General features: G+C 38.1%; 1 protein-coding gene across 7 annotated transcripts in view; it reads right to left on the reverse strand.

Annotated features, from left to right (window-relative positions):
* arel1 (apoptosis resistant E3 ubiquitin protein ligase 1) overlaps positions 1-16,162 on the reverse strand; it is a 93,812-nt gene that overhangs the window by 19,203 nt on the left and 58,447 nt on the right. For all 7 annotated transcript variants that reach the window (XR_011888032.1, XM_072273897.1, XM_072273928.1 and 4 more), the window contains 7 exons: positions 11,571-11,648; positions 10,980-11,121; positions 9,893-10,014; positions 9,524-9,599; positions 7,203-7,312; positions 6,090-6,269; positions 2,495-2,620 (listed from right to left, as the gene is read on the reverse strand). Coding sequence is in view for 6 of the 7 variants with exons in the window: in XM_072273897.1 (XP_072129998.1) it covers positions 2,495-2,620; positions 6,090-6,269; positions 7,203-7,312; positions 9,524-9,599; positions 9,893-10,014; positions 10,980-11,121; positions 11,571-11,648 (834 nt within the window). In the remaining variant the exon portion in view is untranslated. The remainder of the gene's footprint in view (positions 1-2,494; positions 2,621-6,089; positions 6,270-7,202; positions 7,313-9,523; positions 9,600-9,892; positions 10,015-10,979; positions 11,122-11,570; positions 11,649-16,162) is intronic.

The raw sequence follows: 16,162 nt of genomic DNA on the forward strand, positions 1-16,162 counted from the left end.
AGGGATGATCCAAAAGAAGAAATGTTCTTCGTCATTTTGACAGTCAGATCAGTAATGCTAAATGGGACATTGCATCCAAGGTGTCAGGACAACAAGCAGCTGCAAAGCTTTATGACAGCAGTTTAATAAAAACACACCAGCATGGTGTGGAAGGACACAGTGGTGCAGTAACTTGAGCAGCCGCCCCAACTCCAGTGACACCCAAGTTAAAGCCCCACCTCTGGTGCTGTCTGTGTGGACTTTTCACAGTCTCCTGTAACTGAGTAAATCTCCCTCAGGTGCTTTAACATCCTCTTATGTTCCAAAGATGTGCCCGTAGATTAATTGGCTACTGTAAACCACTCCTGGTGCAGGACGGTGGCAGGAGGAAAAAAGGCGAGCTGATGAACATGTGAGCAAGAATAGGTTGCAGAGGAATCAAGGGGGCAGTGCACTGAGCAGAAATGGTGGGCTGAATGACTTCCTTCTGCATTGTACAAGAATGAAAACTGGAGGTTCATATCAGAAACCCCAAGGTAAGGACTCATCTTTAATAAGGAGGGCTTTAGGAATTAACGGATTAATGAAAATACAGCACCCCAAAAGCAATCTTAATATTACTCAATATCATTATGAAACAAATACTACAATGGAGTTGAATGAGGCAACCTCCTATCATCAAGAAAGGAAAGAACTCACATGTGAGTTGGTTCTGCAAACAGGTACCCATGACTAGGAGGGTGTTAAAATGGTTAGGCTAAGAGGTAGGAAAACGAAAAAAAAATATAAAAAACAATTGCATTTAAAAATATCCACAACAGAAAGCAGACTTCATTCAATTAAATGCATGGAAAATTTGGTAAGCAGACCTATAGTCTTCAAGCAACACACATAAAAATTGCTGGTGAACGCAGCAGGCCAGGCAGCATCTACAGGAAGAGGTACAGTCAACATTTTGGGCCAAGACCCTTCATCAGGACTGGAAAAAAATGAGAAGTCAGAGCAAGAAGGTGAGGGGAAGGGAGGAAGAAGTACAAGGTGGTAGGTGATAGGTGAAACAAGGAGAGGGTGAGGGGTGAAGTAAAGAGCTGGGAAGTTGATTGGTGAAAGAGAGAAAGGGCTGAAGAAGGAGGAATCTGATAGGAGAGGGTAGAAGACCATGGAAGGAGGAGAAGCACCAGAGGGAAGTGATGGGCAGGTAAGCAGATAAGGTGAGATAGGGGAACAGGAATAGGGGAATGGTGAAGGGGGGGCAATTATCAGAAGTTTGAGAAATCAATGTTCATTCCATTAGGTTGGAGGCTACCCAGATGGACTATAAGGTATTGCTTCTCATCGCAGCAGTAGAGGCGGCCATGGACTGACATGTTGGAATGGTAATGAGAAGCAGAACTGAAAAGGGTCGCATGCTTTTTCAGACGGGCTATGATCTTACTAGGCAAACATTGAAGCAGGTGATGGAAAACATTAAAACAACTGTATTCCAGACAAGAATTAAAGAAATACGTTAAATTATGAGCTTAGTAAGACATGAAAAGTAATCAAGAGAAACAGTTATTAAATACAGGAAAATAGCAGAAGAGGAATTAAAAAGATGAAGCATTAGAAAATTAAGAATATTTTTAGAAGTGTCAGTACAAAAGGAACGGGATAAATGGATATTTCTCAGACTGAAAACAGAATAAATTGTATTTCATTCCTTTGTGTAAATGTTTAATAAAGGTATTGTCAAAGGACAAAAGAACTGAAGGAGTAATACTAAGATTTCTTGATAGCACCATGTTATTGGCATGAACAGTAAGGAGTTAGAAATGACAGCTGTGAAAGACATACAATTCAATGATGAGAAATACATAATGCATTCTAGAATAAGACTGAGAAAATATATGTTTTAAATGCTAAGACTTTTTAAACAGAGAAAAGTAGTAAACTAGGAAGCATCCAGATGTAGTACATGTTATTGGATTTTGATTGGATACTTTGAGACAGATTATAAAGTGCTATGATTTTTGTTTTATGCAAGCTTAGGCTACCTTTGGTATATAAAATTATATGGCAGAAAATTACAAGAATTGACAAGCTATAAAGAAAGCTTATAAATAGAGACCATTCAACCCATTGCAAAGCTTTTTTCCATAATTTTGCCATTTTTTGTTAGTCTCTATAGAATCTTCTTCCACCAATATTTAAAGCAATTTGTCCTAGAGCACAATTTCTGATATATTTTTAAGTCTGTATATATCTACACTAATTTATCAGGATATTGCTCAAGAGTGAGGGGTTGGTTATGAAATAGGGGAAGAAGATATATATAATTTTGATGAAGTATATAAGGAATGATTTAATTGCGATCTTCACGGTCATGATGGACTGACCTCGATGGGACAAATGGCCTAAGTTTCATCCACATGGTCATACGGTTACAATACCAGTACCCTAGATGATATCCTTAGCAAAAGGGCATATGAAATTTTATTTCAAATGCTGGTATGAACTAAATTTCTTGCAACTCTACCTTTTCCAACTGTCCTGACTTGTTGTATTTTTCCTCAGCAAAAACGAGATCCATTTCACTCACATCGTTGTTCAAAATATAACAAACTTTACTCTTGTAGAATTCTGGATCATCCGTTGCGAAATACTGCAAGAAGGTGGAGATATTTTAACTTAATTTTAACATCAAGACCAACACAATGGTGATTAGCAAACCAGAAAAGGCATGTAAATTGAAAAAATATATTTTTAACTATAAGAATCACTGACATTTTTTACAAGTACAGGACACACCGATCCCCTTTTCTTAAAGGCAGCCTAAATTTTCTAACCTGTGTCATGACTTAAATCTGCAATTAATGAGCGATTTAAATGCAAAGCACAAGCCAAGAAACAAACTCGTTTGCAAAACATCACCATTGCATATTTAATTTTCATGGACTCTAAAGATACAAATGCAAGGCTTCAGTCTACAACCAAAATGAAATGTATTTATCCATCAAGTACCTTCCTTATTCAAGCTCCCTGCATCTGAAAATTCATGATCAGAATACACTAGCTTCATCCCTGGAAGTATTGGTAGCTAATTATTAGCTACAAAAGCAGCTGAATATGACTGGATATGGAGTGGGGACAGAGAGATGGTAGGGTGGGGTGGGTTGGGGTGGCTGCAAAGGAAGGTCGAGTATAAAAGAATCTGCTCAGATCATTTTAAAAGAGTCAAAAACATGCCATACAAGTAAGAATATGGTCTAGACTTTCTTAAATTTGAGGGGGTATGTTATTAGAAGAAGGAAACCAGTTGAGATCCATCCCAATATTACTTTTGAAAAAGCATTGATTTGCATACCCAATGTCTTATATTACCCTGAACCATTGCAGGTAAATACGTATTGAAAGATAAATGAACAGTATATGCTACAAATAAGGAAAAGAAACAGAAAATGCTGGAGAACACTCAGCAAGATAGACAGCATCTCGGAAGTGAAAGAGTTAATGTTTCAGTCCAATGACAGAACAAAGCAATTAGTAAAAGGGGCACAACGATTGGGCTAGCTACAGCTCTAGTGACCCAGGTTCATCCTGTCCTCTGAGTCTCTGTGGAGTTTGCACAATCTCCCCATAACCACTTTGGTTTACTCCTGGTACTCCTGTTTGCTTTCACATCCCAAACTCATGGGTTGACTAATGAATTGAGATAAAGCGTGGACCAGGCTCTTCTGGCCCTTTGAAACACACCCCCCAGCAACCCCTGATTTAACCGCAGCCTAATCACAGGACAATTTACAATTACCAATTGAACCTACTAACCGGTAGGTCTTTGGATTGTGGGAGGAAACCAGAGTACCTGGAGAAACCCACGTGGTCATAAGGAGAACATACAAACTCCTTACAGAAAGCGGTGGGAATTGAACCTGGTTCATTGATGCTGTAAAGCATCGTGCTACCTACCGTGCCATCCTTGACTACTATATTACAAAAATTATCCCCAGTGTGTAGATGAACACAAGGATCTAGAGGGAAGTTGATAGGAACATGCTAGGGAATAAAATTGGAGTTAGTATTGGATTAGTATAAAATTGTGCGCTTGATTGGCAGTATAAACTTGACGGACTGAAAGAGGTTTCATTTCCATGTTGTTTCTCTCTATGACCCTTGATCAAAAAAAAACAAATTTGTTTATTCCTAATACCTGTAGTGAAATAAAATATGTATGGTAGTGGTCGCCAATCCATCGATCACGATCGACCAGTCGATCTTTGGGACTTTCCCAGTAGATCACGAAAAAAATCAAAAATACACACACAAATACTGTTGTAATGTGAGCATTATAAAAATAAGTAATACTAATGAGGATAATGGTAATATAGCAATACTTTCGCTACTGAAAGCTGTTTGTAAAGAGAGATTATTTCTGGGTTGCGGGGTTTTAGTTCCATTCTTTCTGCCCAGTGCGTAGCTCCCCCGCCACGCACCGCGTTTTCAGCGTAGCTTGTGCTGCATCAAAGTGGCCAATTAGATTAGATAAGAGCACAGACTGTCGCAAACATCAATATATGACAGTGGTCCCCAACCTCCAAGCCGCGGACCGATACATTGCCGAAGAATGCAGCAGTGCCGCAGTGGTCGGAATGCACCCAGCACATCTTTAAGAAAAAAGCCGAAATAAACCAGCTAATTAATTAGGTGCCGCCTGGCACGTAAATGTCGGCCCAGATCAAAGGCGACGCAATCAGCAATTGCTCATGATATCCTGATAGCATGGCAGAGGCTCCACCAAAGAAGGCGAAAATATATAAACTCCATCCAGAATGGGAAGAGGAATTTCTATTTACGTTGGTGAAAGACAAGTGTGTATGTATGTTGTGCAACCAAATACAAGCACTGACTAAAAGAGGGAATCTGGAACGGCACCACAACACCAACCACCAAAAAATTAAAGACACCTACCCCCCCCAAAGAGCGCAATTCATGCCAGGAAAGTTGAAGAGCTGAAATCAGGGTTGAAGAGCCAGCAATCGTTTTTCACAAAACATGCTGCTCAAAATAAGGCAGTTATTGAAGCATCATTTCGTGTAAGTCACCTCTTGGTTAAACACAAGAAGCCTTTTACAGATGGCGATTTATTCAAGGAAGCAATGGCCATTACAGCAGAGGCTGTTTTTAATGACTTTAAAAACAAAAACGGCATCACAACCGCAATACGTAATATACTGCTTGGCCCTGCAACAGTGACAAGGAGGGTAGAGTCACTGACAGAGGAGATGGATCGATTTGTCACTCTGTGAATATTTTTCACTACAGTTTGATGAATCCCTGGATGTAATGCAAATAGCTCAGCTTGCTGTGTTTGTCAGAATGGCTTTCCAGAATTTTACAACAAAGGAGGACTTCCTCACTCTTTTGCAATTAAAGGAGAGAACTAGTGAGGATATTTACAATGAGTTTAAAAAAAAATGTCCGTGAAAATGACATCCCCATTCATAAACTGGTGGCAATTACTACTGACGGGGCCCCAGCAATGCACAGTGTGTGCGTTGGTTTTATAGCGCTAAAAGTCAGTGCCTACTTCAGGTCAACTTATCTATGTGAAATTGCATTTTCACAGATGAAAATTATTAAATCTAAGTACAGGAGCTGTCTTACTGACGGACACCTCACACACTATCTCAGGCTGGTTGTCTGTAGTTACGAGCCAAATTTCAGGGAACTAGCAGAAAGTATTCAGCCCCAGTCATCACACTGAGTGCAACAGTCAATTTTTATTCATTTATTTTTCGTGTAGAAATAAAATTAAATAATGGAACTTAGAATTAAAGGTGTGAAGTACAGGGTATTGCAATATTCTTAAAGAAAGACAGCTATGGCCTGTTTGATATGCTACAGTGTTTTCTTGTTTGAATTAATTTGAAAGTTTGACAGAAGTATTTTGTGTAATTCAAATACAATTAGCCCAAATAAAAGGCCTCAAATTGGAATTACAATCTGAGCTGTTTTTTCTCTAAATGATTTAGCAGGTAGATCTTGCCTTCACTAAGGTCGAGGTAGGGGATCTTGGGCTTAAAAAGTTTGGTGACCACTAATGTATGGCAAAACCACAAATAGCCTTAGTTTACCTTATAATGCATCCGGAGTCCAATAATTTGCGCCAAGAAGGAACGGGTAAACCGAGCACAAACGAGCTGTTTGTAAGCCCCACCTAAGGATGATTCATACAAGCACTTCCCAACTACTTTCCCTGCAAACTCATACAACTTTGGTCGGAGATGAGATGGTCGTTCTGGGTTTGGGTGCACCTGAATAGCCAAAAAGAGAAAATTGCTGGTCAAGTCATTAAATTTTAAAAAACATTGAAAATGCCAGAAATCTGAAATTTAAAAAAAAATCTTGCCAGGTCAAACCATGACATATTTTCTTGTATTTTCTGGTATTAAGTCACTAATTTTATACAATGCAATATGGTTCATAATTGTTACTAGCCTCAATGTCCAGATTCAAAGGCAAAGAAATAAGCTTTTATTTATACAATGCTTTTCAAAACCGCTGGATGCCTCAAGGTCCTTCATTATCCACAAAACATTTTTTCCAGAGTAGGGAAACAGCAGCCAGGATTCACTAACAGACAGCAAAAAATCATTAAAAGATATTGGAAAACCATTGAACTGATGATGAGAGTGATAAACATCTACCAGGGCAAGTGCAGAATTCCCCAAGTTGTTCCTTTAATCAGGTGTTTTATTTTTATATGAGAGGACATACTGAGCCTTGTGTTTAACAGTCCTGTTGAAAAACAAAACCACTTTAGCACCCTCTCAGTTCCTACGATGTTCAGACAGAGGGCAAAATGTTCCTACTAGGCCATAGTTAACACCTAGATTTCTCCATGCAAGGAATTTTCCCACAAAAATAAACTAACAATTATCCCTTGTCTTGAAGCAAAAGATGAAGTTTAATAGTGATAATTACTAAATTGCTTACTTTTCTTGCAAGCAGTTGCTTCAGACTCATATGTATAGAGCTCTTAAAACCAGTTAAGAGGTTTCATGCCACATTTAACACCATTTCCCATGCTGAAGGGGGCAGGCTTCATCTTTCTCTAATTGTTACAACTAACCAGCAGTTTGTTCAAAGGCAAATATGATTTCTTAGAATTGATAAACAGTAATTTATCACCATCTGAAATTGAATAGTTATATGGATTTTTTTAAACAATTGAAATTTATACTTACTAGTCCCTGGTTATTGTCACTGAAGTGCATGAACAGGGTACTACTTGTGTCAAAGAGAGCTTTACAGGTCAACTCAAACCATTCCCTGCGTGGTCCACCCCAATCCAGTGCTGAAACATTAGATAAACGCATCTTAGATTCTTTCAGTGTTTCCTCAGGAAAGCATTCCTTTTGTTCCCATAGTTCCTTTTGACTTAATCATTATTTCTCCAAGATTAATATGATTTCTATATAAAGAAACCCTGGCCAGAAAGAGATCGAAGTTCGAAGTAAAATTTATTATCAGATTACATACATTTCACACATATAACCCTGAGATTCTTTCCTGCGGGCATACTTAGCATACTTATCTATAGAACAGTAACTGTAAACACCAGGAAATGTAAACTGTAAACAAGCTGTGCAAATGCAGATACAAATAAACAGCAATAAATAATGAGCAGGAAATAACAAAATGACATCCATCAATATAACAGAGTCCTTAAATGACTGTAGTTAACCTCTTTTATTCAAAGGGCTGATGCTTAAGAGGTAGTAACGGCTCTTAAGCACAAGTCCTGAGAAACTTGTACCTTCTACCTGATGGCAGCAGCGAGAAAAGAGCATGGCCTGGGAAGTAAGGATCTTTGATGATGGGCCTGATAAGTGGAAGTGAAATTATGATAATTTCTGATTCAGATTTGTTTTTGCAAAATGGATTAAGGAGGAGAATTTTGGTTCCTGTGATTGCTGTGTTGAAGGCAATGGCTGAGGGAAAGATATGTCCATGAAAGCAAATTTTAGCAGATATACAAAAAAAAGAAATAAAGTTAACAGTGACAGTGAATATATAGTTCAGATCTTGCACAATGAGTCAACACCAGTGGTTCTCTCTATAGTACTTCCTATTGTGGTGTAGTAAAGTAATTATCGCACATAAGATGTGGTCAGTCCAGCTTCACGCACCATCTTCAGACATAGATTCTACTGTTTGTGCTGTGCCTTAGTTATTTACTATTCTGCACTAGCTTAATATGGCCTGGCTATGTGTCTCCTAAATAAATTGATAACTATTTCTTAGCTACTTCAACATAGTTGATTGTATCATACTGTCCTTCCTTAAAAAGAGGAAAACAAAAATTAGAGATGGCATAATATTCTCACTGAATCAAACCAAATGGCACAGCAGACACAAGGGGCCAAATGATCCACTCCTGTATTTGCTTCTTATAATTCCTCTGCAGTGTTGCATTGATCAAACGAAGGGCAGATGCTGACACAAGGAAGAAATAATAAGAGATCAATTAGTCTATATCCATTTTCAGTTATATTACAGCATTGAAGGAGATCCACAGGATATTGACACAAGGTACTCTCAGGGAAAGATTGTGCATGGAAATTAGAGAAAAGGGACAAACACTACTATAAATCCTACAAAATGTAGTGAATTCTGCCCAGTACCTCACGGGTAAAATCCTCCCAACCATTGAGCACATCTACATGAAACGTTGTCATGAGAAAGCATTATCCATCATCAGAGATCCCCACCACCCAGGTCATGCTCTCTTCTCGCTGTTGCCATCAGACAAAAGGTACAAGAGCCTCGGGACTTGCACCACCAGGTTCGGGAACAGCTACTACCCCTCAATCATCAGGCTATTAGGGGATCAGGGGATAAATACAATCACATGCTCCATCATTGAAATGTTCCTGCAACTGATGATCTCACTTTAAGGACTCCTTATCTCATGCTCTTGTTATTTATTGCTATTTATTTATATTTGCATTTGCATCGTTTTTTGTCTTCTGCACTCTGGTTGAACTTCCAAGGATCCTGTTATAATTGCTATTCTACACAGTTGCTAAGTATGCCCACAGGAAAATGGATCTCAGAGTTTTACATAGAGGCATACATGTAACTTTGATAATAAAATTTACTTTGACAAACCGAACCCATGAAATTAACATGGTTGACTCTGAACTAGCTCCACAACTCATAGGTACTGAAGAGGGACTAAAAAGTTCCAAAATTCATATGAGGTTGTGCCACTGAACAAAGCATCAACATGCTGTTTCCTTTATTAAAATAAATGAAACTACTAATCTGTGCTGTTTGATGATAAGTAAGAATACAGTCACACACTTTGGGACTAAGACCTGAAGGAAGTAGCTGAAAAAAGTTAATGCATCCAAGGCAAATTCAACACCACCCAACCAAAATCTATGAAGATCAACGTCATATCAATTTTTTATTTAGATGTGCATTTATCAAAGTTGTCTAATTAGATTTTACATTTAACCACAAACCACTTTTGGAATATTTTTTTCTCTTTAATACTGACCTTCCTCATCCTGAAAAATAACCTCAAAATTCTTGCTCCAATCAGAGGCTGAGAAATTTCTTGTGGCTTTCATGGACTAGTGACACACAGAAATGTAAAAATGAATTTGAAGACAAAGTTACCCATTAAAATCACCATTAAAATCTTTATTAATTGATGTAATAAAATTTGATGTTTTATCTAATTCCAACATTACAATGCTTTAATCAAACGAATACAAGTTAAATAGATGAATATAAAATATACCATCCCACTAATGAGCATTCCAAAGTGAAAACGGCTCTAAAGGACAGTTAGTGACACTACTGTTTAAGTAATGATCTATTAACTATTAGAAAACAGACGGTCAGTAAACCAAACTAAACCCACCGACTCAAGGAGATTATGACGGCTGACTTTAAGTATAATCTTTGTATGTGGTCGTTTCACATGGATCTGACGGAGTTCCCGCTGAAAGAAATTCACTTTATCTTGGAAGGTTTCAGAACCCCCTAGTAAAAGGAGAAAAAATACTTCCATTTAATATCCATAGAGGCTTAGAAATAGAAACAGATACCTGGAAGATTGGTTTTAAACAAAAATCAGCTGATTCATCACAAAAAAATAATCTCAACAATAAAGTGCCTTCAGTACCCCATATGGGATTCACATTGTATGTCAAAACTCATTAAGAAGAGGTCAAGACTCAATTTAACTTTTCATCCCAAGCTCATCATTTCTGACTATATAGCATTCCCTTTATGTTGCTTTAGCCGACAGCTTAGATTATCTCTTCAATTCTCTCAATTAGAAAAAAAACCAGCTGGTCTCCTTGCACAATTAAAATGTCAAATTACCTGGCAGATAATAATTTTCAATGACTGGTTACAATATATGGCACAAACGTCATGGATCGTAGTTGCTGATGTATTAAAAATATTAAATGTCAAAAACAACTCTAGAGGAGTCATTTGATACCAACGTATACTTATGCAGAAGGGTGGGAATGAATTGTAGTGACAGAAGACAGCTGAAACCCAGGAGGGAAATAAATGTTGAATGATCTAAAAAAAAAAAAAAAAAAAAAAAAAAGATTTTTCTTTATATTCAATTACTATTTTTGTTCTTTCTCTAAAATAGACCTGTTATGGTGTAGTTCTCAGGCACTGAGACAGGTTGTAAACTGATTCGGTCACAAAGATTTGAAAGACTGATCCAAATTAATTTGGCTAACAACTATTCTTCTCTTTTGTACCATAGTAAGAGTCTAATATCCACCTGGCAAATCTTAAGATCCCCGTCCTGCTGCTCAAAAATCAGGGGACCAAATTCTCATCCAAGTCATATTTGGCAGAATTTTGACACTCAAGGACCTCTTCAGTTGTCAGATTGGATTTTCCCTAAAAGTTAACAGCAATGCTCCCTTTCTCTCCCTTGACACCTATTCACAAATAAGACACAAGTTTTCCATTCTTACCAATGTTGTTATGCAAGAAACGGATAAATGTTGCTGCCATGATGTTTCTCTCTTTGCAACTAAGTTCCACAGGAGGCTGTATCCCATCGTCCACAACTAATGTTAGGAACTTGTGCACTGGGTCGAGACCATGGTAGTAAAACTGAGAATAAAAAGACACCATTTTACATATTTTTACCAATTTGTCCCCCTTCTTTCAACATATCAATTGACAGGAGTTTTGAAGCATATACCATAATTGTATTGCTAGATTGCATGTTTTGCACCCAAGCAATTTCAGTAAAACTTTGGACAGTGACAGATGTTTTGGCTTAAGGTGGAGATTTTAAAAAAGGTTCAAAGTTGAATCTAACCGTCTTCATGGATGCAACAGTAAGCTCGCTAGACTGCAGCTAATTCTTCAAGCGCGTCTGTTAAGAGACCACAGGTAGGGTCTTAATAGTACCTTAACTCAAATAAGTTAACTGTTGGCAATCCAATATCAGATAAATCTTGACAAATATGAAACATGCTACATGATGCACCTATCCATTCTGCCATTTAAACTCCACCACAATCCCCAGAAATTGGACATGCAGAATTCAGACCCACCTTTGTTCCCGGACATACTCTGAAAGTGAAAAGTCTCCATGGAATGATTTTCAGGTAAAATTCCTTCACCGAGAATTGCTAGAAAACAAATATTTTGTTTACTGTTCAATTTAGACTATTAACCAAGTAAGTTGGTTAATTGATTAAGATTTCATGTTTTGAATAGACTTTGTGGAGAGATAAGGTTCTACATCAAGTGCTTTGTATAGCACTGATAGGGTTAGCCAAGTTTACAAAATAAAGAACAGGTTATGAAATACATAAGTGCCTGTTGCCCTCCAGGTCAAAGAAAGTAGCAAAAAAAAAAAAGGCCAGATTCCTGCAAAACAAACACTTTCTACATATAATTATGATAATAAAGAGATGACAGGTTCAGTCCCAGTTGCAATGAGGAAGCTTCCTAAAGAGATAAATAAATAGAATGATAAGTTACCTCACAGTAGAGAGCACTCTTGTAAGCATACTCTAATGAGGATGAACCCTGCAATGCTAAACCACAGGGTTTGACATTATCGAGTCAACATTTTTTTTTTAAGATCTGACTGCAGGCATTGTGACTGCAAAAGCAATTCAAAGACTGGGCAGCCTGCAGTAATTAACTTTTCTTCTGAGTTTCCACTAATCAACAAGGGAACTGGGAAGAGATTTCAAAACTTGGCAATATATGCACTACCTCAATATTATTTTCTTTTTTGCTCTTTTTACAATACTTATTTAATTTTAAAAAACATTTCTTATTGTAACTTATAGTTGTTTTATTATGTATTGCAATGTACTGCTACCACAAAGCAACAATATATGTCAGTGATATTAAACCCGATTCTGATTGTCAGAACAACAATCACAGGTTCAATAGCTCCAGCACAAAGCCGTTCACTTGACTAATACATTCACCACAGTAAAAATTCACTCCTCCTACCACTGTCACACCAAGGCCTCTTTTATATCTATCAGATACAAGATCAAGGGTGTTCAGCTCACTCATCTCAGTGCTGAGCCAACTCTGCAGCTATGGCCTCAGCGCTGAATTGGCTCCATAACTGTGGACTCATTTTTGGGGACTCTGAGGTTCATATTGTGTGGGCTATTTGTTTACTTTTTTATTGTTTGTATGACTTGTTTTCTCCCTCCCCTCCCCCCCCCCCCCTCACACTGGGCGTTTGACAGTTTCTATATGTTTTTTTAAAAATGAGTTCTATTGTGTTTCTTTGTTTTGTGGCTGCCTGCAAGAAGATGAATCTCAAGGTTGTATATGGTATAGTGTACACACTTTGATAATAAAAGTACTTTGAACTTTGAAGGGCATCAGACCAATGTGCAAACACACAGAAACTTGTAGCACTGATTTAAACTGGCAGCTCCAACCTCTTTCTCAAAGATCAATATTATATTCTGGACTTGACAATGAGACCATATCACATATATAAACAAGATTTTTGTAATTCATAATAATTTTAAGGTTTTGCAATTTACTGCTACCACAAAACAACAAATTTCATGTCATACGTTAGTGATTTGTTTATTTTATTTATTTAGCAAGACAGTGTGGAGTCAGCCCTTCCCGCCCTTTGAACCATGCCAGCCCAGGAACCTCACAACCCCAATTAACCCTAACCTCTTCACGGGACAATTTACAATGTCCAACGAACTTACCCTTTGGATTGTGAGAGGAAACCAGAGCACCCAAGGGAAACCCACACATTTTACAGAAAGGACATACAGACCGCTTTCAGGATGGCGCTGGAATTGAACTCCAAACTCCAGAATGCTCAGAGGTGTAATAGCGTCACACTCACCACTACGCTATCATGGTGCCCACTAACAAGAGATCTCGTGATAATAAATCTGATAATGATCAACTGTAAATATGATAGTCTTCTCTTAACATTTCAGAATCAGAAGCAGAATCAGGTTTATTACTATCACTGACATATTGTGAAATTTGTTATTTTCTCGAAGCAGTACAGTGCAATACATAACGATAAAATTACTCTAAGTTACAATAAGGAATATTAAAATAATTAAAGAGAGCAAGATAGTGAAAGTGCTCATAGACTGTTCAGAAATATGATGGTGGAAGGAAAAATCTGTTCCTAAAACGTTGAGTGTACGTCTTCAGGCTCCTGTACTCCCCTCTCTGATGGCAGTAATGAGGAGAGCAGATTTCCTTGCTGATGAAGGTCCGTAATGATGGATGCAACTTTCTTGAGGCACTGTCTTTTGAAGACGTTCTGAATGGCAAGGAGGCTAATGACCACAATGGAGCTGGCTGAGTTTACAACCTTCTGCAGCTCCAATCCTGTACACTAACATCCACCATACGTCCCTCGGAAGAACAAGAAATTTCTTTTGAAGCTGCCTATTAAAGGCAAACTTGCAGATACATTTATTGTATTGGGTATGGGTAGTCCCTTTTTGTTCTGCTTAACTTATTGCGCATAATACTCAGAAGCTGCATCATTATATTGATTTTATTATTCCAAAATATTTTAACCTTCCATCAACTCAGAATTATAGCTTGTAAACACAGTGTAAGGCACTGTGCAATACACCCTCAGGGCTGAAGGAGAGATGAGTTTTGACTCTTGGTCTGTGGCTTCTAAGATAGCGGTTGAAACCAGGAAGGTAACGAAAAGTGGGACAGGAGGTGCTTGGTAGCAGGGCCTCACTGGCTGCTCAGACAATTCAGATAGTTAAATGTGATATCCGTGCTTCAGGAGGGCTTGAACTGACAAGGATAGAAGTCCCTGCCCAAACTCACCGGTCACTTGCCTTTAAAATATATCTCTAAGGAATTTTCTGGCAGAAGGCATATTCCCAGATCAGTGAAGAAGCCCAGTGTAGCACAAGACCACTTCAAGCACAAGTGACAAGTTCAGCTATCCTGATTACCTTGTCAACTAATGAGTCCCACCAGTGTTTGAACTAAATATTCAAACAGCATTGAATAAAGTTAAAACTATTAAAAAATGAAATTCAAAACACAAAACATTTGCACACAATTAAAATAATCATTAAATGTACTGAAACTAATTAAAGTACAAAGGGAGTTAAATACTCCTTAACAATGCACCCCCACAGTTATTTCGTTTCACTGATTCTAAAGATTTGCAGATTAAACTAGCTCAGTGGGCAGAAAAGTGCTGGGAACCAGGAGGAGGCCTGCCTTCCATCCTCATGTCTATGAAGTTCACACACAGAGCAGCTGTTGGACTTTAAATTCAACAGAAAAACACAAGTGCCCTGAGAATAGCTCTTAAATACATTAGAGAACTGTACTTCAGCTGATTTCTAGGAATCCTGAGTTAGTGCATCTCATCCAGATCTAAACAGCTTGGAATGGCAACCACTTTGCCCAAGAATACAATAAATTGCAGTGTTGTAAACGCAGTCCACTCTGTCATGAAAACCAGGCCGCCCTCCACTGACTTTGTCGATACTTCCTGCTGCCTTGGGAATGCAGTGAACAGAATCAAAAGCCCCTCCCATCACGATCTCTTCTATTAGAAGGAAGATACAAAAGTTTAAAAAACATATACAGCTACGCTCAGGGAAGCTTCTACCTTGCTGTTACAAGACTGTTGAGTGGACCTCCTGGATAATAAAGATGAACTTTTGAACCCTTAATCCATCTCGTCATGGCCCTTGCACCTTATTTGTCTATCTGCATTCCACTCTCTCTGAAACTTTAAGACAATATTCTATATTCTGCTATTGCTTTTCCTTTCGTATTACTTCAATGTACTTGTTTTTGGAATGATTTCTCTGCATGGCATGCAGACAAAAGCTTTTCACTGTATCTCTGCACACGTGGCAACAATAAACCAATTAGAAGTCAGAAGATCCAAGCAGATCTGTGCAATTGTAATCTGAAGATCTGGGTTATTACTCCTCATAGTAATCACACCATAGTAGTGTTAAAACTACTACAAATTTAGGTGCAGAAGTCCCTGTGCCTCTCCACCACAGATCCAAAATTTAAATTATCCACAATTGTCACGCAAATCAGGTTTTGGTAAATTGTCAGGAATTCCATCCCATAAGAACAATGCTTATGCTGCCTCCTCGTGCAGTTTCAAAGTCAGTAGAGGTGGAGATGCCCTCAGAAAGATGTGAACTATTTAAGAACTAATTCTTGAGGTGGGCACATCATATTTTATATCCTACTTTGCTGGAAGGCAAGAGAAGCTACAGAAAGGTTAGACAGGTAGATTATGTTCCTGCCGGCATTCTGTTTTTTGAACCTGTGTGCGATTATTATAAGTCACAAGTGTATTGCCATCTCAGGTGTTTGGATAAAAAAAAGAGCAATGAATGAATGACAAACAGATCACAACATGTACTTGCTAATAACTACGCAGTGCCATTAATGAACAGCTGAAAAGATGTTAATTGGGCAGGTTCAGGGTTCACATTATTAAAAGTAGATGAATTAGCAAATTTAGCATCCCTACTTTGATAGAAGAATGTACAACAGAGTATTGGGTGTTTTCTCTGAAGAGTATGTTTTTAAAAAGAACTGCATTGCTGATAATGCAATAGACATAATCAACAACAGACAGTTGGCCACATCCAGAAATAGGTCATAAAGT

Source organism: Mobula birostris, chromosome 1, assembly GCF_030028105.1.
Source record: "Mobula birostris isolate sMobBir1 chromosome 1, sMobBir1.hap1, whole genome shotgun sequence".
In the NCBI taxonomy this organism is placed as follows: Eukaryota; Metazoa; Chordata; class Chondrichthyes; order Myliobatiformes; family Myliobatidae; genus Mobula; species Mobula birostris.